At 46.1% G+C, this 22,396-nt stretch overlaps 1 protein-coding gene across 4 annotated transcripts; it reads left to right on the top strand.

Annotated features, from left to right (window-relative positions):
- Positions 1-630: 630 nt before the first annotated feature.
- On the top strand, positions 631-22,241 carry Gata3 (GATA binding protein 3). 4 transcript variants are annotated; one of them, XM_028764874.1, is made up of 6 exons: positions 631-891; positions 1,338-1,997; positions 4,395-4,931; positions 10,329-10,471; positions 15,839-15,964; positions 20,656-22,241. In XM_028764874.1, the coding sequence occupies exons 2-6, from the start codon at positions 1,757-1,759 to the stop codon at positions 20,938-20,940; spliced, it is 1,332 nt and encodes a 443-aa protein (XP_028620707.1). In that variant the 5' UTR covers positions 631-891; positions 1,338-1,756; the 3' UTR covers positions 20,941-22,241. The 4 variants fall into 4 exon arrangements, with proteins under 4 accessions (XP_028620707.1, XP_028620706.1, XP_028620709.1 ...); XM_028764873.1 differs by having other exon boundaries at positions 10,326-10,471; XM_028764876.1 differs by having other exon boundaries at positions 20,664-20,831.
- The last annotated feature ends 155 nt before the right edge of the window (positions 22,242-22,396 follow it).

Here is a 22,396-nt window from a genome sequence, read left to right as displayed (position 1 = left end):
CAGCTGACGCTGTTCGCGCTGGAGAGGTTTGGGGAAGCAAGCGGAGACCATAGCCATAACGCGGGCGTCCGAATCAAAGCCCAGGTCCTTTGCGCGACTCAGCAGCCTCCCAGGAAACTGGTTCAGGAGGCAAATCTTCAATAACTTTGCCATGAAACTTTTCTGACCAGTTTTACATGCACATAGTCCCTAAGCTGATATAAACTGAAACAATGTTCTGGCTTGAATCCTAATTTAAAAGTTTGCTCTTTTTTTTAAAGTATGTAAAAGAAAAGTCTGCTTATGGAAATAAGCTTTATGAATGGGGCGGCCGGGTTTCACTGGTACGGAATAATCTACTGAGCCCGAATGAATTGGCTTTGCCACTTTTAAAGGGCCAGAGAGCGAATTCCCTCCTGCCTGTCCCCTCTGCCCCAAGCCCCGGCCGGCCTCGCCCACCCTGCCCGCGGCCCCTCTGCCCTAGGCGGCCCTTGGCGGCGCCCCTTTCCGGTCAGTAGAGGGGCGGGAGGAGGGGCGGCGGTGTGCGGGGGTGGGGGCGATGGGATGGGGGTGGAGGTGAAGTCCTGGAGCGGGTTTGGGTTGCAGTTTCCTTGTGCTGAGGATCGTGTCCCCTCCTGCCAGCGCCAGGCTCCTCCCCCTCGGCGCGGATGACACTAGAACCTCCTTAAGTTGCGTCGCGCCACAGCTGTCTGCGAACACTGAGCTGCCTGGCGCCGTCTTGATAGTTTCAGAAAGAATGCATTCCCTGTAAAAAAAAAAATACTGAGAAAGGGAGAGGAAAAGAGAGGGAGAGAGAGAGAGAGACTGAGAGAACGAGACATAGAGAGCTACGCAATCTGACCGGGCTGGTCACACGCCTCCTCCTCCTCCTCTCTGCTCCTTGCTACTCAGGTTGGTATTGTGACTTTTTTTTTTTTTAAGTTTGATATCTCTCCCTGTTGGAGGGACTGGTTTTTTTGTTTTTTGTTTTTTGTTTTTTGTTTGTGTGTGTGTGTGTTGGGGGTTTATTTGTGTGTTTGTTTGATTTTTATAAACTAAAAGCTCAGCTTTCTCCTTTTGGAGGATTTGTAGTGGTTGGAAAGATCCTGGGGCCGTGTCTTCCAGGGAGGACTTGTCCCCAAGTTTTAATTGCTTAGTCAGTCCCGGGCTCCTGCGAGCCTGGGTGTTGGAGGTGTGCTGGGGAGCTTGGCTTCCTTTCCCTCTGGGTCTTCGCGTGCGTGTGCACGTCCCGGGTGAGTCGGCCCTGCGGGTAGCTCGCGAAGACCTCGTGCCTTCCAGAATTTCAGGTGTTAAAGGTGCTGAGAGCTCATCCGGGTCTCTCTTTCTCTCTCTTGCAGGTGATCGGAGGAGCAATCTTCTCTGAGCGCCAAGGAACCAGTGTGCAGTGTGGCCATACTTGGATTCCTCTTTCTCTCTTTCCTTTTTTTTCTTTTTTTTTTCTTTTTCTTTGGCTCCTTTATTCCTCCGTGTCTGCTTTTTTTTTTTCGGGGGAGGGGTCTCCCTCTTTTAGCATTCTTTCCCTTTTCTTTCTTTTCTTCTTTTCTTTTGCTAAGCTGTCCCGCAAAGATTTTTCTTTCCTCCCTCAACCGTCCTTTTTGCCCACCTTTTCTATCCACTTCACTGCAAACAAACCATTAAACGACCCCTCTCCTGGGCCTCCGACGACAGGAGTCCGCGGACCTCCCAGGCCGACAGCCCTCCCTCTACCCGCGAGGGTTCCGGGCCCGGCGTAGAGGGCGCGAGCACAGCCGAGGGCATGGAGGTGACTGCGGACCAGCCGCGCTGGGTGAGCCACCATCACCCCGCGGTCCTCAACGGGCAGCACCCAGACACGCACCACCCGGGCCTCGGCCATTCGTACATGGACCCGGCTCAGTACCCGCTGACGGAAGAGGTGGACGTACTGTTTAACATCGATGGTCAAGGCAACCACGTCCCGTCCTACTACGGAAACTCGGTCAGGGCTACGGTGCAGAGGTATCCTCCGACCCACCACGGTGAGTCCACCTTAGTGCTGGAACCCTCTGGATCCGCGCCTGTTTTTCTGAGTCCAGGAGACCGCCAGAGACCCTGGCTGGACAGAGCAAGCCAAAGCCCCTAAGTGTGTTACTAGTTCATTAAAAAAACAAACAAACAAACAAACAAACCGGGGGCCCGGAAATGGGCGAGGAAGCAGTGTTGCTAGTTGGGAGAATGTTTTTATATATACATATATAAAAGAGTGCAGCAGGCATCTCTCTTTTCCGGTGTCCTTTGGGCCAGGCACTCACCTGGCAAGCGCAGAGATACAGCCCTGGTCTACAAGGGGTTGTAGATTTTGCAGCTGGGGAGAAATCTCAAGCTCTGCCTTCAGGCGCCGAGCCTTTCAGGCCGGGCAGCAGTGCGGACCAGGCCGGCCTGGAACTGGGCTCCTTCGAAGGGCTTCCAGTTTCTAGTTATCTGGTGGAAGGAGTCTTCCACCAGAGCCTTGCAATTTGTTTCTCTGTTTATATTTCAGAAAAGGCCCAAAACACGTGTATTTATTTCTATTTTCTTTTGTTCCCCACCCTCAAAAGCTAGTGCATTTGAGTTTTAGGCAAGTTTCCTACCTACCAGTGGCGTGAGGAAGAGAATCTGGTGGTTGCCACAGTGCAGGGGGAGAAAGCCTTAAGCTGAAGAGAAGTCAGGTCTGCTTAGACTCCCGGCTACACAGAATTTTCTTTGCTTTTAGCTTAATTGCTAGCAATCCTGGCTGCATTTTCTCCTCTGGCCTACTGTAGTTCTTAAGGGCTCCTCAAAGATTTAGGCTACATCAAAGTTTCTTTTTAAGTAGGAGTGTTTCCAGTTGCCTCCTCCCCCTGACCATTCACCTTGAGAAATTTAGGGGAGTTCTGAGGTGTTTAAAAAAAAAGAGAGAAAAAGAAAGAAAGAAACCCATCCTCGTGTGGTTGAGACAGGAGACTCTTAACACTCCCCAGCTGTACGTTTATGCGCTTAAACGAGCAAAAAAAAAAAATGTTTTTGAAGGAAAGAAGGTAGACAGTTTTCTTAGCTGGCCAGAGGTCTGCTCAGGTCTCCCTCCTCAGAGGCGCCTTATGACCTAGCCCCTCCGGCCAGCAGGCATCCTCTACCCTAGAGTCGCCAGGTTTTAAACCGTCATTTCTGCGGATGGGGCGCTCTTTGCTCGTGTTGTGTGCAGATTAGCAGTTAAGTGGAAATGAGGTAGATCAGACCTAATGTTATTTACTATACAACTTCCTGCATTTAAAAAAAAAAAAGAACCTTAACCCTTGGCGTTCAAGAGAATTCTCCATCTCTCTTGATTCCCCTCCCCTTCCTCTCACTTAAGATTTTAGTTTCAGTATTGTTCTTAATGGTTGACTAGAATGTCAAATGTCGAGGCAGATACTGGATTGAAAGATCAATAAGGGTGTAGATTTGCGCTTGGAGTTTAAAGGTTACCCTATCAGAGAGTATGGGCTTGGATAACTCATGACCGCCTTAACATTGTGTATTTTAAGTGAAGGCTAAACATACTGTGTATATGAGTCACCCTTCGTTTGAAATAAACACATACACTGGAATTTTGTGTCTCAGGTGAAAATTCACAGAATGCCCCGGTGAACAGGAAAGTCTCCAGGGCCTAGGGGCTTCTTTTCTTTTCCTTTCCTTTCTTTTCCTATAAGAGTTGGATGGGTGAAGAAAGAGAAGGGGAATGGGGAGGGAATCTCAGAATTTAGGTATGGATACCTTCAAAGGTTTGGGCGATAAAAATTTCCTTGCAAATTTCCATCTCGGGCCTTCTGGAAGCAGCTTTGCCAATTCTAAGCAAGCATTAAAGTTTTCTGCCATTAACTCTCAAAAGCACCCTGCCTTCCCTTGCGTTAGGGTGTTGGGAGCTGGGCCTCTCCCTGTACTTGAGGAGTGGTGTGGTCCTGCTTCACCGTTCAGGGCCCATCATTCACGCTGACTCTCTTATCAGGCTGGTTGGGATTAAGTCTGCGGTGGGAGAATCAGGGCCATTGAAAGAAACCAATAAATCAAGGCAGGTTCTAGAGACAGACCCCAGGGGAATCTGGTTTAGACTTCATTTGGAGAGGACAAATAAGCCAAGAGACCTTTCTCCATGTCCTTGCAACTCCTCTGGAGTATTAGGACCGGGTCTTTCGTTTTAGAGTTGGTGGGTGTGGACAGGGCCTGCTTCTATCTTGAGGCATGTGGGCCTGGTACTCCTGGGACCACGGAGATTAAAGTTATGTTTGAGCTCAATTGTGGTTGAGCCTAGAGGTTTGCAGACTGGGAGGTTGGGGGCGCCAGGGGAGAAATCTCCAGGTGTGTCTCAGGGCAGCTCTCACTGCGGTATTTTTTTTTTTTTTTTACTCCCCCACCCCTCCCCGCCATCGCTGGCATCTCAGGGAGCCAGGTATGCCGCCCGCCTCTGCTGCACGGATCTCTGCCCTGGCTGGATGGCGGCAAAGCCCTGAGCAGCCACCACACCGCCTCGCCCTGGAACCTCAGTCCCTTCTCCAAGACGTCCATCCACCACGGCTCTCCGGGGCCTCTGTCCGTCTACCCTCCGGCTTCATCCTCTTCGCTGGCCGCGGGCCACTCCAGTCCGCATCTCTTCACCTTCCCGCCCACCCCTCCGAAGGACGTCTCCCCAGACCCGTCGCTGTCCACCCCGGGATCCGCCGGGTCGGCCAGGCAAGATGAGAAAGAGTGCCTCAAGTATCAGGTGCAGCTGTCGGATAGCATGAAGCTGGAGACGTCTCACTCCCGAGGCAGCATGACCACCCTGGGAGGGGCCTCTTCCTCAGCCCACCACCCCATTACCACCTATCCGCCCTATGTGCCCGAGTACAGCTCCGGACTCTTCCCACCCAGCAGCCTGCTGGGAGGATCCCCTACCGGGTTCGGATGTAAGTCGAGGCCCAAGGCACGATCCAGCACAGGTAAGCGCCATCTCCACCCCTGGGAATCTTTCTTTTGCTCCCTCCTATTTGCACTATATCCAGGTCAGGGCAGAAAAGGGGGGCTTCCTTTCCTGCAAAATAAGGGTCTCTGGGAGGGCTACAGGTATCTTCCAGTCCACTTTCTTCCATTCCTCTAGCCTGGGAAGAATGTGATATGTCTTAATTCCTACTGACTTAGACAGCAGAGGGGAAGTGTGATCTAATTGTAGCCCTCCCTGTCCTCTCCTCCCCACTCCAGTGAGCTGGGCAAGGAAAAAGGCGAACAAAAACAAATGGAGACCCTCTCCTCCTGTCTGCTGAGGGACTTCTGGATTCAACCACTACCCTTTAGTTTCCAAGACCAAATGGAAGACTCCAGGAATAAATCTGTAGTGTTTAAAGCTAAAATGAAACCTCCTCCAACCTAAACAAACACAGGTCCTTCCTATGACCCCTTTGGCCTCTGTCGGAGGGACTGTTCCTCTCCCTTCCACTCACAGAGGGTCACTGGGGCTATAGCCAAGGACTGCCCTTTATAGAGATGTGTATAAATAAAGTGAGTATCTGTGTCATTTGGGAAGGAGGCAGACACTTTGTAAAAGGAGCAGGCTTTGCATGGAAAAGGAACTCTCAGATGAACTTCTGAGGGCAGGAGGTGGCTCTCTGGTGGGATACAGGGGCAAAGGAAGACAAGTGCTCCATCTAGTCAGTTACCTACAGTGTCTTTTGGAGCATTCAGTGTTAACAGGGGCCAGAGGCCCAGCTTAGCATGATTCCTGGGAGTTGATTGGAAGCCAGGTGTGATAAGTAGGCTGAAAAAGATTCTGCAGGTATATGCCTCTGCTTTTTCTGCCTCTTCCCCTTTCCCTCAAAAGAGGAGAGTGTGTTTCCCAGCACAGTGAGAGATTTATTCTATTGAGGTCATTGCAGGAAAAGCATACACAGGCAGAATTTTTCTTCGCTTTAGAAATAAGACAAATTCGCTCTCAATTTGTGGCTACTGGAAGCCTTTCATTCAGATGAGATCGTGATCAGACTGAAGTGTATTTTTAGAAAGGATTTTTTTGTGAAGATTGTTATGTCTCCTAAGGTGTGTTCATTTCAGATTGGGCCGTATCAACTACACAGATCACAGTGGTTACAAAAACAATCCCTTGTGTATAAAGGGCTGATGAGCAGTCTTCAGGGCGTGCTTAGGTTTGGACGACCTCAGAGGGTACTGGGGGGCCAGTAACCAGGAAGGCAGTTTCAGGATTTTCTTTTTTTCTCTCTCCCTCCCCTTTCTCTTTCTGTTTTTCTTCCCAGGGTGACATTCACTCTGACTGCCTGAGCAGGACTGTCTCTATTTAGTTGATATGTTTTAGCTAATCCAATTATTTTCAGACGGCTGCACGCGACAGTTGCATTGTTTATCCTGGGCCAGGAACTTTAATAGAGTCCGGATGCGGTTAGGCCGACAGAAAAACTCAGACCTGCATGTTCAGTACATGAAAGTAGGCAGGAGGGAGAAGGAGGTAGCCTCATTGGTAGAGTCGAAAGGGGAGCTAGAGGAAGGAGAGCAGAGGGAGCAGTGTGATCTGCTAAAGGTGCCTGGGCAAGAACCAGGCTTGAGGGAAGTGAGGGCGGTGGACTAGAAAGAGCCAAAGGGGACTGACTGTTTGCCTCCTAACGTTCCGCTGGAGGGCTGAGATCAAGGGACAGAAGCCTGTGTGTTTTGAAGTTGCAATGGGGTTTAAAAACAAAGCAAAACAAAAATGCTCTATACTGGCTAGGCTCTGAGGTCAGGGAAGAGCCTGGTCTCTGAGGCTAAAGTAGTGGCTGTGAGGGGGAGGGGGGACTATGACTTTCCAAGAGACTCTGGTGTCCAGGTTTCTTTTCTACCTATTTAGGTTTGCACACTTTTGGTCCTTGGTTTGATCGCTTTCTTTCTCTCTTCTCTTTCTTTAGGCTTGTGAAGGGGGATGGGAGGGGTTAGGGGCAGAGACAGGTCAGTACTAGGCCCTTTCTAAACCAGATCCTATGCATAAAGTTTGTTTATTTATTATTTTGGTGGAGGAGGGAAATTATTGTAGTTTGGCTTTCTATTTCCTCCTTGTTATTCCTTTCTCACAGTCATAAAAAGCCAGAGTGGTGTGCCTGACCTGCAAAGGAGATGGCACTTTTGGAGTATAGAGAGAAGTTTCTAGAAGCCCTCAGGATGTAGAGGGTAGACTAGTCAGAATTCTTGTAGAGGGGATTCTCTTAGGTTTAGCTCCCTTCTCCTTCCCTTCCCTCTTCACCATGCCCTCCCTCTCCCTTTCCTTTCTCTTTCCTCTTTGCAGATGCTTTTATTGGAGGAGACAGAAAAGAGGTGCTAGTCTGGATTGTTGCTCTGCTTTGGAGAAAGCTGTGGTCAGGGCCTGCCTTGCTTTCAGTCTTGGTCTTGGTCTCAGATGTGTCTTTGTGAACAAAAGACAAAGCTGACGATGTTGCTCCCTTCAACCCCTCCCCCGCCTCCACCATTATTTTCCCTCAGTTTCCCTGAGATGTGGGTATCCCCCTCCACCTTCCTGAGAAAAATATCTTACCCTCCTGTTCCTACACAGCCCAGTTTCAGGGTTTCGGTCAGAAGCCCAAGGGGCATTTGAAAATGGCTGTTGAATGTCAAGAGGCCTCACCGCTCTGTGGTTCTTGTCACCTAAGAGAGGTGTCTGCCTGGCAGCTCACAGCAGACAGGGAGAGAGGCAAGAGAAAGACAGAAAGCAGGATAGTCGGGCCCTCCATTAGGAAAATTGGCTGTGTGCTGAAGTCACAGTAGAGGCAAGAGAAATGACAAGAGGAAAACCCACGCAAGGCAGCCCAGCCGAAAACGTACAGAGTGAATCAAGACAGAAAATTGCTCTACTGTGCAGGGCCTTGCCTGAGAGCAACCGTTGTTGGTCTTTGCTTTCAAGAGCCCTCTGAAAAGGAAGCTGTCTTCCTCCCTCCTGCCTGACAAAGGAAAGGAAATCAGCCTGGCCACAGGCTGGGAGATCCCCTCAGCGGGGTCAGGGTGCCTAGGTATTTATGCTGCTCAGAGGCAGCCGGCCTCTTTACTACCCTTCTGCTGTGCCTGGTGCAGGGAACATGTAGCCAGCAAGCTTCAGTGAGCCTTTCTGCATGGTGCTTATGCAGGGAAGGGAACCTAAGTGGCCCCTGTGCAGACAGGATAAAAAGCAGGCTTTGGCTGGCTTGTGGCCTATGCTGTTCTCTTCTAGCATGCTGGTTGTGGATGTAGTGGGCATTTGAGAAGCCAAAGGCAAAAGGTCTCCTTGGCCACGGCTCTATGGCTGGTACTTCCTCACCCACTCCATATCCATTAGCCATATCCCATCAGAGTTTGATCCTGTGTGAAAGTTGTCTGAGTATGAAGCACCCCAGAACCTATGAAGGGAACCAGAAAAAGTTAACCTAGTTCCTAGGGAAGTACCTTTGGCTGTACATGTGATGTTTTATATCTAGTCCCAGGGGCTCTAGGATAACAAGAGAGACTTCTCCCCAAGCTAAGGAGCCTTTTCTGTAATTCAGATTGAGAAAAAAAAATCTCTGCTTAAATCATTTTTTGCAAAGGCATGTTTACACATGGTCCCTGAGTAATGAGGACAGTGAAATGAGAGAATATTTTTCATGGTTTTCTGGCCACTTGATAGAGAGGGTTGGAGTTAAATTGTGGTGATAACTTCTTAGAATTGTCCCTGGAGAAGGTGACGTGACAGGCCCACACGTGTGATTACCCCTTTGGGTTTGATCTGGGGCCTTTTAAAAATCATTAAGTTTTTTCTCTCCCAAGGTAGATTTTGTTCCTTTTCTGGGAAGCCAGAATTCCCAATTGATCTTCTGGAGTTTCTTTCTTTACTTTGTTTGTCATCGATTAATCTCTCAAAACAAAGGGATCCCTTTAAGTGCAGGGCATCAAACCAAGTGCCTTGTGCATGGGAGACAAGTGCCCTACTATAAAGATATAGCTTTAGACCCTCTCAAAGCTAATCTACATTTTCCCATGGACCCTGAATATCTCCCCCTCATCACCTTGCCTCGCCTCTGTAGTAGACCCTCTGGAGTTGAGCTGCTTGTTCCTGGAGATTGGGGTCCCTACTCCCTTCTTGGCTTGAGGAACTAAGCATTCTAGTGTCTCTCTCCACATTCCCCAAAGTAGAAGAGGTTCTTTTAGACAGAATCTTTTTCCCCTTAGGATGTTGGAAAGAAGTCTCTTTGGACACTTTTCTTCCAGGGATCCATTTCTACTGAGGAACTTTCTGGAGTGGGTTTCTGTCTGGCTTTAGCCTTGCTTCTGAGAGTGAACAAACCTGGCTGGGCTGGTTTTCTGTTTGTTTATTTGTAGTTTTGGAAAAAGAGAAGCTGCAGCTGGGCCTCAGTTAATGAGGGGACTGACATCCCCCCCCCCCCACCTCCTTGACTAACTTACCTCTCCTCCTAATCTGTGTCTGACCTTCATTCTATCTCTTCTGCCCTTTTCTCTCCTGGCTTTGTCCCTCTTGCGGAACTCCTGCCTAAAGGCTGGTCTGTGTTTCTTTCCATCAGCCCCTGGCTAGCCAGGCTGGGCTAGAGTCTGACTTTAATTCATCTAATAGCAGCTTCAAACCTATGGGAAATGTTGGCATTTTTTGACAGACAAGTTGTGAGGATAGCGGATGAGTCAATCCTGCTGGGCCTTAGTTGATGACTTTGTAATGAGGGGAATTTATAGGTTTATTGGAAGTTAAAAAATGTGAAGTTTTAGCCACTCAACCTGATCAATGTGTACATCTATCTATTATCTGTTTATCTCTCTAGCCATTGGTTAATCTTTCTTTTCTTTCCATCCTGATCTCTGTTACGGAGTCAGTCTATAGAGAAGGACTCGGTGATGAACTGGGTCACCGTCCCTTGCTTCCTTTACTTTTCCTTTTGAAAAAAATGAAAGAAGTCTTTGGCTTTGGCCACGGACTGATCTTTGCACAGCATGCTCTTAGGGAAATGTTTTAAGGTTCAGTCTCCCTTTTTCTTTTCCCGCTCTATCTTCCTCACCAAGTGAGACATGTCAAATTTACTCACCTGCAGTCTGTTTGTAACCGGGAAGAGTTAAGTCAGGCCCAGAGGGTTGCAACTTTGTATCACTTTGTAATCATTTTCCCCACTCCCAAGAGTTTGAAAAGTTTTTGGTTTTATTTTCCCTTCTTATCTCATTATGTGTCTGGGGAGTTGGTTCTCTCCTACCACCCTGTGTATCTCAAGGATGGGATTCAGATTTGCAGGCTTGGGGGCAAGTGCCAGGTCACTGAGGGGTCTCACAGACCCTCCCTCATCATTCTAAGTGTTGCTTCCTTTTGGTTTGCTTTCCTTCCCTAAGTGACTTATCTGTGACCTTGTTTCCAGAAGGCAGGGAGTGTGTGAACTGCGGGGCAACCTCTACCCCACTGTGGCGGCGAGATGGTACCGGGCACTACCTTTGCAACGCCTGTGGACTCTACCATAAAATGAATGGGCAGAACCGGCCCCTCATCAAGCCCAAGCGAAGGCTGGTAAGTTCTTAGAAGGACTGAACTCATGTATCTGTTTTGTGTTTTTCATGTCGTCTCTGAGAAGGACGGCTTTCTGTAGGAAATTGGCCTGGTCGCTTTCTCTTCTTTATTTTTCCTCCCTTCTTTTTACTGTTTTTCCTCCCCCTGTTATTTCTTTTATCTCTTCTCCTTCTATATTTTTTCAAATTAGATACAGAAAAAAACTTCATATTTTCATCTTTCATGGTTAAGTAACTTCTTAAATTTAAGGATACTAATTTGCCAGTTATCACATCTGAATATATTTCCCAATCTTAGCCACATCAGGACCACTGTGTCAATAATTGCTGTGTCACAGAGAGAAATTTAATGTGGGGAATGAAATATCCCAGGAACCTTTTAGAGCATACTTTGGAAGTTGTAGAAGACTCTGAGGAGGTTGTTCCACACCTAGGGCTGTCGATGATCCTCTGATATCAATGCGTTAAGATTAAAAGGACTCCATATTGTGATAGTGCACTCCTGTAATCCCAGAATTTAGGAGTTTGAGCCACAAGATCAGGAGTTCAAGTCCAGCTTCAGCCACATACTGAGTTTATAGCTAGCCGGGACCATGGGATTGATGGTTACTTAACTGAATTTTACAGTCAGTCTCTGGTATTTTTCTGCTTCTTGGTCTGACACTCTGAAAACTTTCTGTATGTGATTCCTGTCTTAACTTGTGGTCTCATCTTCACTTTTATTTCCCTTGAGCAACTCTCCGTAGCGTGAGAGGTTCCTGCTCTACCGAATGCACTCCTTCTCTCCTGAGCCTTTTGATAATTAGGAATCATTGAGAGAAGCCCAAACCATTGAGGATTTAGAAAGGAGTCGAACAGGAGGTGTCTGTTGTAAACTTGACTTTGGAACCTTGGTGTGGCTTGCAAGGCATGAGTGTGTGTACCTGGGACAGTAAGAGTGGTTAGCATCGATGACATGTACAGGCCAGATCAGAAAGCTGAAAGCGAGGAAGCGAACAGAGGCTAAGGATTTCCCCATGCAGTTTCTAAGGGGGAAAAGTGGAGCAAAAACCCGAACAGATGAGACACCCCTCCCCTTCCTTAAAGCATTATTCGTCTTCCCTGTTAGACAGCGACACGATTTAACACCTTTCACATCCTCTTTAGAAAAAGGCAAACTTTCTAGGGGTGGAAGTGTCTACATGACTTTAACTTTTTTTTTTTTTTTTGGCAATCTTAGATCTCTAGGCCTCATTCTATCTGATCTTTGCTCTTTTCTCTAACAGTCACCCCGCCCCCCCATGCAGTTTAGGTTTTTTTTTTTTTTTTCCTTTCTTTTATGTGCAAAGCCAACTTCCTAGGAAAAAGCTGCCGGATATCTGAGTGCTAGAGATAACTCATAAACAACAACTCAGCTTCCCCAACTTAAACATCAAGATGTTTAGACGGATCAGAACAAGAAGCATTTTAAAAAAATGGCTGGAGGTGTTAGCTCTGAATGAGTGTGAGCACACCGCAGAAGAATGCCGTGAATCATTCAGAGCCCGGCCTAAGAAAAAAAACCAAAAAAGAAATAAAACCAACAGCAAAAACCTTCTAGTTGAAATAAGTCGTGGTACAATTGCAGTTTTTAATTTTAAAGTAAAGACCAAAAAAAAGAAATCAGTTTAAAAAGTTCTGAAAAATCTGAGTTTTCTGATGGACGGTGGAGGGTTTCTCTGGTTATACAGAGAACGAAGGGGAAGGCTCTACTACCAGTTTATGTAGGTTTGCCTTTACTCACCTTTCATAGGAAGTCTGTGGAACTCTGAGTAATGATTGCTTTTAATTCTAGAGTTCACAGGCTGTCACAGGTTAAGCTATCTTAATGGTCTTCCCTGGTTGGGGTTGGGTATTGATATTTTCAGTTCCATTACAATTGATATGCTACACAGAGACGTTCCTTTTCTCTCTTTAACGTTGGTGTGTGTGTGTGTGTGTGTGTATGTCAGAAGATCACTTGCAGGAAGAGTTAGTGTTCTCCCACTCTGGGAGTTCTGGGGATTGAACCTGTAGCATCAGACTTGACCACAGCACTGTTATGCTCTGGAGCTATCACATTAGCCCCTCCTCCATTACATGAGCTCTAATTTGAAACATGTTGAACTTTTCAGGTTTTTTTTTTTTCTTTCCTTCTCCTACGTTCATGCTGGAGTATAGAAGCCCAGGCTTGTGCATGTTAAGGACACTGCAGCCATATTTTCTGCTTTCTTACAGTCCCTTTTGCTCCGCCTTTCTAGCTTGCTAGTTTTCTCTTCCGCATTTGCAGACCCCACTGATGACGACCCAGCCCATAACGTAGCTAGCTTCTTCATGAGATACAGATCTAACACTGGCATAGAAGAGACAACTGATGGCCAGATCTATAGCTCCCCTCCCGCACCACACATACTAGTATTCCAGAATTATCTCATGTTTTACAACTAGAAAGGGTTGAGTGGCTTGCCTAATTTAGGGGCTTACTGATGCCTCTTCCACTAAGTCCAGCAGTGTGGCTCTGCACAGTTCTGTAAGTTTACCTAAACTCTGTCTAACTGAGATGTGTCTGGCACTCGTGTGTACTTAATGATATTTACAATATAGTGTGAAGGATTATTTATATATGTACTGAATTCTTTCTTTAGAGTGCTCATTGTACTAGTTGGTGTTATATATTTACATTATATATTCAAAATTATTGAGTTGGGAAAGCTGCTTGCCTGAGTGGACACTGTTGGGCTTTATCTGAATATTTCTTCTGAAATGCCATTGGAAGGTGATAATAATCGCATGTAACATAATTGTCACAACTGATCAGGCGTTGGTTTTCAGTAGGACTTTCTTCCAGAGAGCACAAGAGGGAAATGGTTACTTAAGTATTAAATGATCACATTTCACAAAGGCAGGTGGCCAAAGGCACCAGAATCAGCATCAACGCTCTCGGGTCTGAGTGGCTGATTTTCAAACCGGGCAGCGCCTTCTCCACGATGACAGAGAAGGGCTGTTTTTAATTTCACCTCCTTATAACCCCAAAAAGAATTACTGGGGAGGAAAAAAAAAAGTCTGAGTTTGGCTATTTAAAGCCCGCAGGACTTGAGTTGGAGGGCATCTTACAAGTTTGAAAGGAAGGGAATATGTCTGTTGAATTCAAAATCGCCACTCAGTTTCCAAACATGTTTGCTGCAGCTTTGTGCTTGATATAGAATTGATAGACAGTAAGCAAGGGCAATGTAGTTTTTAGTTTCATGTTCTTAAAATCATACCAGAATCTATTTTCCTTTCTTCTTCCATCTTTCCTTCCATTTCCTCCCCACTTCCTCCTTCCTTCCTTCCTTTCTACTTTTCTATACTTTTCTTGTCTTTCTTTTTTGGGGTGCTGGGGATACAGCCCAGGCCTTTTGCTATTGTTAAACAGCCTTTCCACTGAGCTGACTCTCCAGTTTCCAGAACTTTCTTAATGCAACCCAATGCTTTGTCTTCTGTTCTTTTCCTTTACTATTAATTTTGAGCTCAGGATCCAGACTTATTTTGAATGAACATTTTCTTTTCAGGGTGAGAAAGAGGGTAGTGTGTTAGAAGTAACAGCTCCATTTTCTTTTAATTTTGTGTGCGCGCGCACAGGTGGGGTTGTACGGAAAAGACGTACACGTGTGTGCGTGCGCGCATGCGCGCGGTTGTACCTAAAGGACAACCTGTTTAACTCGGTTCTTTTTCAACGCCACTCACATTTAGGGATCTAATTCAGGTTGTCAGCCTCGGTTGTGAGTGCCTTTAACCGTGAGCCATCTTAATAGCCCACAGGTCCATTTTCTTTTAATAGTTCTGAGTTTAATTTTTCATTAAGAAAATGTGCGTAGAAAAGTCGGCCAATAAAGTCACATGCACGAAAGGTAAAAGAAATCTCTCCCTGTTTTTTTTAAAGCAGAGCTAAAAACATTTTAATTTAATTTTTGAGACAGGATCTCTCTTTGTGCCCACACTGGCCTGAAACTTCCCATGTAGCCCAGGCTGGCCTCATGCTGGTTGCAGTCTTGCTTCAGTCTTTCAAGTTTTCAGGTGCGGGAATAGCAGAAGTGAGTGAGCCACCAAATCTAAATAGCCAAGGAATTAAAATTCAACATGAGACTGATATTTGACCTGTGGCTGCTTTCCACCTCCCCAGAGAACAACAGATAGGAAATGTGTAACTTCACCCAGGCGGCGTGAAACTAGAGCTGCCTGGGAAGGGGGTGTTCAGAATTTCTACTAAATCATCAAAATATCATTTTGTTTCGTTTTGTTTTGGGATTATCTCATTACCTGATGGCTACTTACCTAAAGACAGCAAGGGCGACTATCCCGGGAGTGGCAAATCTGAAACTGTCAGCTGTGTGGGATGGCAGCAGGGTGATCCAGCCAGGGCTTGTTGACTCAGAATGTCCTGCTCCAAAATCATGGCACCCTGAGTGCATCACACACACATACACACGCACGTGCACACACACATCATATATACACATATACACTCACTTACTTCTGAAAGGATAAAATCTCTTATGTAGAACCGTACTCTCCAGAATCAAGTTTTGTGTGTGTGTGTGTGTGTGATGCAGTCTCTAAAATATATGTTTTTATTTGTCTCTATAGAAATCATTATTTTAGTTTAGCATGCACAGTCTTGGGTTTCATTAGGCTCTCTTCCCACATCTGTATTAGCGTAGCTTATTTTCACTTGCTCTCCTCTCCCACCATGATTACTAGCAGCAATCCTCCTGCCTCAGCCTCAGAGTGCTGGAATTCCAGCAGGCACCACTATGCCCAGCTAATTTAACAATTTTTGATGTGTATGTGTGTGGGGGGGGAGTGAGGGGGGGAGGGAATCTGTCTTACAAGTGGCTTCCCAGCTCATCCCTCCCTTCCTTTTCTTTGTTCTTACTGTCCCCTGTCAGCCAGTAGCTGAGGTAGAGATCAATGTTTTTGATTGTCTTTCTTGAAAAAGAAGCCATATGGGCCTGAGAGTGACGAATGGAAATGACAGAAGAACTTGGTGCCCAAATTAGCCTGGCTAATTGGAAATTGTCACTCTAAAAGATATAGAACTTGGGGATAGAGGGAGCTGGTGATGTCCCCAAAGAGGTGGCACTGAGATCCTGCTTCTCCCACACGGTTGGTATTTTCCTGCGGAGGCCCAAGACTGCTAGATCGCTTGCATCTTTCTTCTCAAGGATGAGCTGGGATCTTGCTGACTTTCATGTGGCCCACTTGCTAGTTTTGATTTCAATGTCTTTTTTTTTTTTTTGGGCCTCCGAGCTGATCTTCATAGCTCTACCAACATATTTACTGTGTGTTCCAATTTTATCAATTTTATCCTCTCCTCTCTCCCCATCCCCAGTCTGCAGCAAGGAGAGCAGGGACATCCTGCGCAAACTGTCAGACTACCACCACCACCCTCTGGAGGAGGAACGCTAATGGGGACCCCGTCTGCAATGCCTGTGGGCTGTACTACAAGCTCCACAATGTAAGTGAGACTGGAACCAGCCGGGATAGGGCGGGGTAGGTGTCCTGACCACGACCGGGAAACTATACCAGTGGTTAGATTTCTGAGGAGTTTCAGTCACCTTCTTTGGAGCTAAGCAATTTGTCAGTTAGGGCTGAGTTTATTATTTGTATTTCTTGGTTTCCTGAGACACATATTTTATATAGCCCAGGCTAGCTTTGAATGTTATGTGTAGAGGGGGCTGTCCTTAAACTCCTGGGCCTCCTGTGGCAGCTTCCAGAATGACAGGATTACAGATGAGTGTCACTACATGTGTCCACACATAGTTTTGAAAACATCTTTGCCGAGACGGAAGGGGTTTGAGACAGAGAGGGAACACAGGTTTGGTAGCATGCCCATAATACTGGCACTTAGAAAACTGAGACAGGAAGACCGTCATGAGTTGGATGCCAATACATAGCTAGAACCAGGCCAACCAAGGCTACATAGCAAGACCCTGCCTCAAAAACAACATCAAAGATAGAGAAGAATACAGCCTACTACCCATTAAGTATGTTTTTGACAGTTTTTATGTGAGGTTAACACCTGGTAAATATCATACAGAGCTGTGTACGTTTTAAGGGGGGAAAGTCTTGGAAAACAGGAAAATTATCAGTTCTAAATCGAGGTCAGGTGACACGTTGCCTTTAATTCCAGTGCTTAGGAGACAGATGCAGGTAGACTGTGAGTTCTGGGGCAGCCTGATCTACACAGTGAATTGTCAGATAGCCAGGACTACTTAAGAGACCCTATGTTTAAAAAAAAAAAAAAGGAAAAAAGAAATCATAGTTCTGTTTTGATGTTCCCTTTCATGAGATAGGGGGTGGGCTGGGGTGGGGGTGAGAGAGCTCACCTCCCTTGTAGGAGGAAGGGAAAAAGATACATAAATATAAATATGTGGTTTTGCCATCCATTTCTGAGCCAACTAGGATAGGTAGATTTGGTTACCGATAGATTTGGTTGCACAAAGCCTTGGCTGTCCCTGTGCTGTGAACTACAAATGGTCCCTTGTGTGACAAACATGAATTGAAATTTTATTAATTGTCCCTGTCCCAACCAGTTTTTCATTTGTACACAACTGGGGGGAAGAATTAAGGTTGGAATGGTAGGGAAAAGAAATGGTTACTTCTGCCTTCTAGACCTCATTAGCATAAGGTAACTGCCAGTCACTAGAGTCTAGATGGCTCTACCCACACCCCCCCCCCTTTTTTTTTTTTTGAGACAGGGTTTCATATTGCCCAAGGTAGCCTTGAACTCACTACGTAGCAGAAGACAACCTCAAATATGTAGTGATTCCTAACCTTCCCCTCCACCTCCCAAAGTCACAACTCTGTTGTTCCTCAACTTTAACCGATTCTTCTGAAGTCCTTTACCTTTGGCAGAGTCTGGGAGGAATGAGGAAGAAGCAGAAATTTTTGCTTGTGGCTATTCTCAAAGTAACTCACTTTATCCAGGAGTACCTGGGAATTGAAAAGGAAGCCAATCCCTCTCCCCCCTTTCTGGGATAAAGTTTCTGATATTCCTTTGGAGTCTAAACTCACATCTCTTGACATGGTCCCCTTCAGTGTTACCCAGAATGAGGAATCCGGAGGCCTCCTAAGTAGAATCTGCTCTCTTTCCCTACTCCTGGGGCCGTGATACACATGGGTTTAGCAGCAGTTAAATTAAGTCCTGCTTTCAAATGCGAGGCAGAGGAGTTAGAAAGGTTTGTGGTTACAATCAGAACTGGAATATTAGCACTTAGTACCCTCTCCATGTCTCCCTACAGCCTGTATGGATATTTTCTGAGCTACAACTTCCAGCTAAGAGTGTCCATGATACTTGATGACACGGGAACCTCAGAAAGCCCCACAGTGTAGACAGGGCAAAGACTCGATTTCAGCTGTACTAGGAAAGCACATACATAGAGTGTGCAGGGTGTCACAACTTCTTGGTAAAACAATCTGACTTCACAGTGTCACAAGCTCTCCACAAACTGCTATGTGTGTGTTTCTCTACCACCTCCATGGAGTCATAGAATTCTAGGAAACTAGCTCCCTATACTGCTTTGAGCAGTGGTGGTGAGCTCCGATGAAGCTGGCTTCTCACCTAACTATGCACCCGAATGCGTAGTTTTGAAAGATAATGATTGGATGAGGATGATTTCTTCTGTGGGGCAACAGGGACGGAATGCAGGGCTTGATGCGGGAGGCGAGTGCTGAGTCATGCTTGCTCTCAACCTATTGCCGTTTCCTCTAGTGCACATTCCTTACGCCTTCCTGGATGAAGCAGTTACCCTGCTTCAGCCCCCAAGTGCTGCAGTTAGAAGCTTAACGTGAGGGGAGAGAATTTTCTCGTTCTTAATGCATATTTTTGCTTCTCCTCCCCCTCCTCCCCCCTCCTCCTCCCTCTCCTCTTCCTCCCTCTCCTCTTCTTCATCCTCCTCTTCCTCCCTCTCCTCCTCCCCCTTCTCCTTTTTCTGCCATTTGGCTTAGCACAGATTCGTTAAGGGAGGCAACTTTGGTGTATTTAACACTGAGATAATAATCTAAGGCCATTTTCTTGGCGTGTGATGTCCTCTGCCCATACTGTGTCTGTACATGTACGCCACGGGCTCCTCTCCTCTTATCTAAGTGTTTCGATGATTCCCTATCTCTGCATCAGCGTATCTAGGTGTGTTGTGACTAGCTAGCTATCTGTGGCCGTGTAGCTATTGGTGTAACCAGATATTATATGTAGATATCTGGCTGTGTACATCTAGTGATCGCTGTACACAGTGGTGTATCTAGACTTTATCTTAGGGAAGGTCTGATGTGGGGTGGATACCTGTCATCTCTGTGGGCGGTGGCTTTATCTTCCTGACAACCTGGAGAAGGAGCCCTGAGACATTTTTCTGGCACTGACTTTGGCTCTTTGGCTTCTCCTCACCTTGTCTTCCTGTCACAGGGACAAATAAGGTCTGAGGCTCCAGTGTAGGGCTCTGTAGCCCTTTCTGGTGACCTCTGCCAGCACTAGGAAGTCAGGTGCTTAACGTACCTAGAAACTTGGTCCTTCTTAGCTATCTGGATCTTTTCTTCCTTACCTGTCATGTTAAGCCTCAGAAGAGGAGGTGTGACTACTGGAGCCCAGGCAGTCTTTTACTCCACATCTGAGAATCCTGGACACTGGGGCTCTTTACCTTTAGGATGGCAGGCAGGACTGCCTGCCTCTCATTGAGATTCTTGGTTGCATCCCTGGAAACACAGCCAGATATGCAGTTGATTCTTTGTGGCAGATGTATACTGGTGACATTCACTTGCTTGGCCCTTCATGAAGAGAGGCCTCTATTAGTTTTGTATAAAGTCCCATGCTTGATTCTGGGTTCCCAAAGTAAAGGACATTCAGGAACCAAAAGGATGTTCAGGTATCAAAGTCTCTATCAAAGTCAGTCTCTCTCTCTCTCTCTCTCTCTCTCTCTCTCTCTCTCTCTCTCTCTCTCTCTCCCTCTCTGTCTATCTCTCTCTCTTTTTCTACCCCTCTCTTTCAATGAGAGTCTTACTAGTAGCCCATGCTAGCCTAGAACTCCAAATCTTCCTGTCTCTGCATTCTAGGTATCTGCCAGCATGTCTTGGAAATCTCCAGAGTAAGGTTTTTCATCTTTATCTGATGCATTCACATGTTTTTATGTGTGACCATGAGTGTCCTTACAAGCCATTTAAGGACTTTGGGTCCTGTTGGCTGTTATGAAATCATTGTTGACTGGTTGGTTTTAGTTGCTCGGGCAGAAGCAGGTGAGGGGAAAGCAGCAGCTTTCAAGCACTGAGGGTGTGTTCGATGATGTGGGCCCAGGGTTCTCCTTTGGAAGAGTTACAGCTTTAGCTCAGGTTCCAGGGCTGTGGATGCAGCTCCTATCGGATGAGGCCCTGGCTTCCATTCCTAGAACCCTCCTCCTTCCAAAGTCTCAGAATACACACATTTCCTGGGGAAGGGTTTCTAGCACATCATCTTGTGAAGAAGCCAGGTAGAAGAGTGTGACAGCCAGACCTTGGAGCGGGGCACAGGAGACCTACTTTCCCAGAAAGATAGATTTCAACACAGGAGCCTTCACTCCTGGCTCTGTGTGGCAAGTCCCAGAGAAGTCAACAAAATGGTGTTGGGCGACCTCTTCCCCCCATCTTCTTGTGAAATACTTTAGGGAAATCTTTTTTGTTTTGTTTTTCAAGATAGGATTTCTTTGTATAGCCCTGGCTGTCTTGGAACTCACTCTAGACCAGGCTGGCCTCAGACTCAGAAATACACCTGCCTCTGCTTCCCAAATGCTGGGAGTAAAGGAGTGCACTACCACTGCCCAGCCCTTAGGGAAATTTTAAGGAAGTAAGACAGGTGTTCCCATTTTAGTCGTCAAATACTGGATACAAGGTGGGCCCTGAACGTGCCAACTTCCCTCATCGGATGTTGATGAGCTTAGCTGAGTTGTGCTTGGGGTCTGTGGGCTTTGAAAGCAGTAGCAACTGAATCAGAAGCCCAGTGCTCTGAGACCTGCAGTACCTGGGTTTCCGGAAAGAAGGAAGGAACAAGTAGGAAGAAGAGTCCACCACCACAGAAACATATCCCTGGCCTGGGGGGCAGAGAACAGGGCTCATGCTACTGTGCAAAAGCTTTTATCATTTCAAAGGAAGCAAAAAAGTAAAAAAAAAAAATTGATCTTTGTTTAGATTAACAGACCCCTGACTATGAAGAAGGAAGGCATCCAGACCCGAAACCGGAAGATGTCTAGCAAATCTAAAAAGTGCAAAAAGGTGCATGACGCGCTGGAGGACTTCCCCAAGAGCAGCTCCTTCAACCCTGCCGCTCTCTCCAGACACATGTCATCCCTGAGCCACATCTCCCCCTTCAGCCACTCCAGCCACATGCTGACCACACCGACGCCCATGCACCCGCCCTCCGGCCTCTCCTTCGGACCTCACCATCCATCCAGCATGGTCACCGCCATGGGTTAGAGAGGCAAAGCCCTGCTCCACAGGCGCGAGGAGTCTCCAAGTCTGCGGCAGAGTTCCTCCGACTCCTTCTACTTGCGGTTTTTCGCAGGAGCAGTATCATGAAGCCCGAAAGCAACAGATCTGTGTTTTTGAAGACAGAAAGCAAAATGTTTGCTTCTTTTTTCAAAGAAGCTCCCTGGTGGTGTCTGTGTTCCAACCACTGAATCCGGATCCCATTTGTGAATAAGCCATTCAGACTCATATTCCCTATTTAACAGGGTCTCTAGTGCTGTGAAAAAAAATATTGCTGAACATTGCATATAACTTATATTGTAAGAAATACTGTACATTTGAGGAAGACTTTATTGTACCTGGATAGCTGTAAGAAAGGCATGAAGGACGCCAAGAATTTTAAGGAATATAGGGAGAATAAAGTATGGAGATACAGAAGAAACTAAGTGTGATGTCCAAATGGGCACGCTGTCAGTTTTGTTTCCCTTTAGTTGTTTGATGCATTTAAAAAAGAAAAAAGAAAAAAAAGAAAAAAAAGGAGGGGATGGGGAAGAAAAAAAAGAAATTAAAAAAAAAAAGAAAAGAAAGAAAAATCCGAGAAAAAAAAAGGTTGTAGGCAAATCATTTGTTCCAGGCTGTGAGCCTCTGCAAAAATAAGAAAAAAAGAAAAAAAAAAGAAAAACTTTCCGATCTGGGCAATCGGTGTGTAATCTCACCAGCTGAGGATTTGAGAATGTCATGCCTAGGCCTACATGCTCTGTGAATCAGTCCCTGTAATTGTTGTTTGTATGTATAATTCAGAAGCACCAAAATAAGAAAAGATGTAGATTTATTTCATCATATTATACAGACTGAATTGTTGTATAAATTTATTTACTGCTAGTGTTAGGAACTGCTTTTTTTCTTTGTTTTTTGTTTTTGTTTTTTTGTTTTAATGTTTTTTTTTTCTCTCTCTGGATTTTTGGTTGAACAAACTAGCTTGCTTTCAGTTGACCTAAGGTGGATGTATTCTGGAGGGTTTATTTTTCCTTTTATTATTATTTTTGATGGTATTTATTAAATAGCTTCTATGGGCCCGGCGGTACCTGTCTTTTTGTCACTTCTCTTGCAGCCTAAGCTATGAAGGTAGCAGCGTATCAGCTACCAACATGCATGTCAGCGACCTGGCCACTGACAGGCCTGGTCCTGAGAGCCACCTGGCTGACTGTTAGCCCCTGTGTGTTCTGTATTAGTGATCACTGCCTTTAAACAGTCTGTTGGAATAATACTATAAAAATAATAATAAAGTTAAAATATTTTAAAACAACAAAGTAACATTGTATCAAAGTGATGGCCAAGCTCTCATAGAATTTGGTAGCACTAGCTAATTTCAGGGTTGCTTTCTTTTGAAGTATCCCAAAGCAAATATGGTAGTTATTCTCCAGGCGATCATGTGAACCCGGCAGGCGATATCCATTCCTTGAAT

The sequence above is a fragment of the Grammomys surdaster genome, unplaced genomic scaffold, assembly GCF_004785775.1.
Source record: "Grammomys surdaster isolate TR1022 unplaced genomic scaffold, NIH_TR_1.0 146, whole genome shotgun sequence".
Lineage (NCBI taxonomy): Eukaryota > Metazoa > Chordata > Mammalia > Rodentia > Muridae > Grammomys > Grammomys surdaster.
Note: the sequence above shows the minus strand (reverse complement) of the source record. Positions and strands in the feature narration are given on the sequence as shown.

Bases quoted from the DNA above. Each gene is read 5' to 3' on its own strand.
- Gata3 (XM_028764873.1), top strand. From the start codon at position 1,757: ATGGAGGTGACTGCGGACCAGCCGCGCTGGGTGAGCCACCATCACCCC. The intron at 4,932-10,325 runs GTAAGCGCCATC...CCTTGTTTCCAG, and splicing joins CAAGGCACGATCCAGCACAG to AAGGCAGGGAGTGTGTGAAC. The intron at 15,965-20,655 runs GTAAGTGAGACT...ATCTTTGTTTAG, and splicing joins TGTACTACAAGCTCCACAAT to ATTAACAGACCCCTGACTAT.